Below are 1,046 nucleotides of genomic sequence, written 5' to 3' on the forward strand. Positions count from 1 at the left end.
AAAAGCATAAATTTGCTGTTTTGGAAAAAAAAGTGCTGAAACACAAAGTAAGGATGGCAGAAAGGAACTCACATCAACATAGTCAAATGCACAGGAAGTTCCAGAACCTTCCAGCCGTAGGTCATTGATGGTGAGTGTAACCCGGCGTCCTGGTGACACCACCAGCTCCCAGCGACACACCCGGTTGTGTGGGTACAAGTTGGGATAATTGGGAGAGGAGATTGTTCCTGAAGGAGCATTCAACTCTCCCCCACAGGCTGCAGGAGGAGGAGAGGAAAAGTAAAACAAAGAGAAACATTCAACATGAGAAATACCACTTTCTAATGTCATTTATTTACCTCTGTCAGTCTAAAGCAGAGCAAACATTTATATAAATGACAGCAAATATGAGGTTATTATAAATAACATTTTTGACTTATGTAGATAAAATATGACAAATATACTCTGTTATTTACAAATACATTTAACAGTGTTTGTTCAGTTCACTCCATTTGTCTCAACACAGATGGTACATTTTTCAAAATGTTATTTTGTGTTTGACACCTTGGACAAACATTATTTTCAACATGTTCAAAATCATCTTACCTTCAACACTAGCTTCAAATGACAGACTGAAGCCTGCTGCATTTCCACTGGAGTCACTGACAAACTTGACATAGGCAAAACTGTCAGATGTGTCCATGGAAGCAGGAAGGCTACTGCCACAGTGTCGGCCCAGTGTGTGTCCTATACAACACAAAAGACAATGTATGTATCAGTGGGTCTATGATTTGCATATTAGTTGTCTTGTCATGCCAGTGTCGAGTAATTTGGCTTTTGTTTCTGCTGTTCTTTATTTCTTCCATTTATCATTATCTTTATTTCATGTTCATAAGGAAGCATAAACATCTGCCTCGGAAAAAATGTACAATATGACAAGTGCCACTTAAAAACACTGCAGCTGAAAACTCTACAGACATGAAACTGATATTCTGCATGTGTAACTCTGGGCAAAGATGTGTTCACACACACATGCCAATGACTCATTCCATTTGGAGAGTTTTTTT

General features: G+C 38.6%; 1 protein-coding gene across 1 annotated transcript; it reads right to left on the reverse strand.

Moving 5' to 3' along the window:
- Positions 1 to 72: 72 nt before the first annotated feature.
- Positions 73 to 726, reverse strand: LOC109954149 (cubilin-like; the record flags this gene model as incomplete). Its single annotated transcript, XM_020589551.1, has 2 exons — positions 73 to 257; positions 586 to 726. Coding segments are annotated over 2 exons (326 nt in total), but the record flags the coding sequence as incomplete, so codon positions are not given.
- Between the last annotated feature and the right edge of the window lie 320 nt (positions 727 to 1,046).

Source organism: Monopterus albus, unplaced genomic scaffold (assembly GCF_001952655.1).
Source record: "Monopterus albus unplaced genomic scaffold, M_albus_1.0 scaffold3747.1, whole genome shotgun sequence".
NCBI classification, from domain to species: domain Eukaryota; kingdom Metazoa; phylum Chordata; class Actinopteri; order Synbranchiformes; family Synbranchidae; genus Monopterus; species Monopterus albus.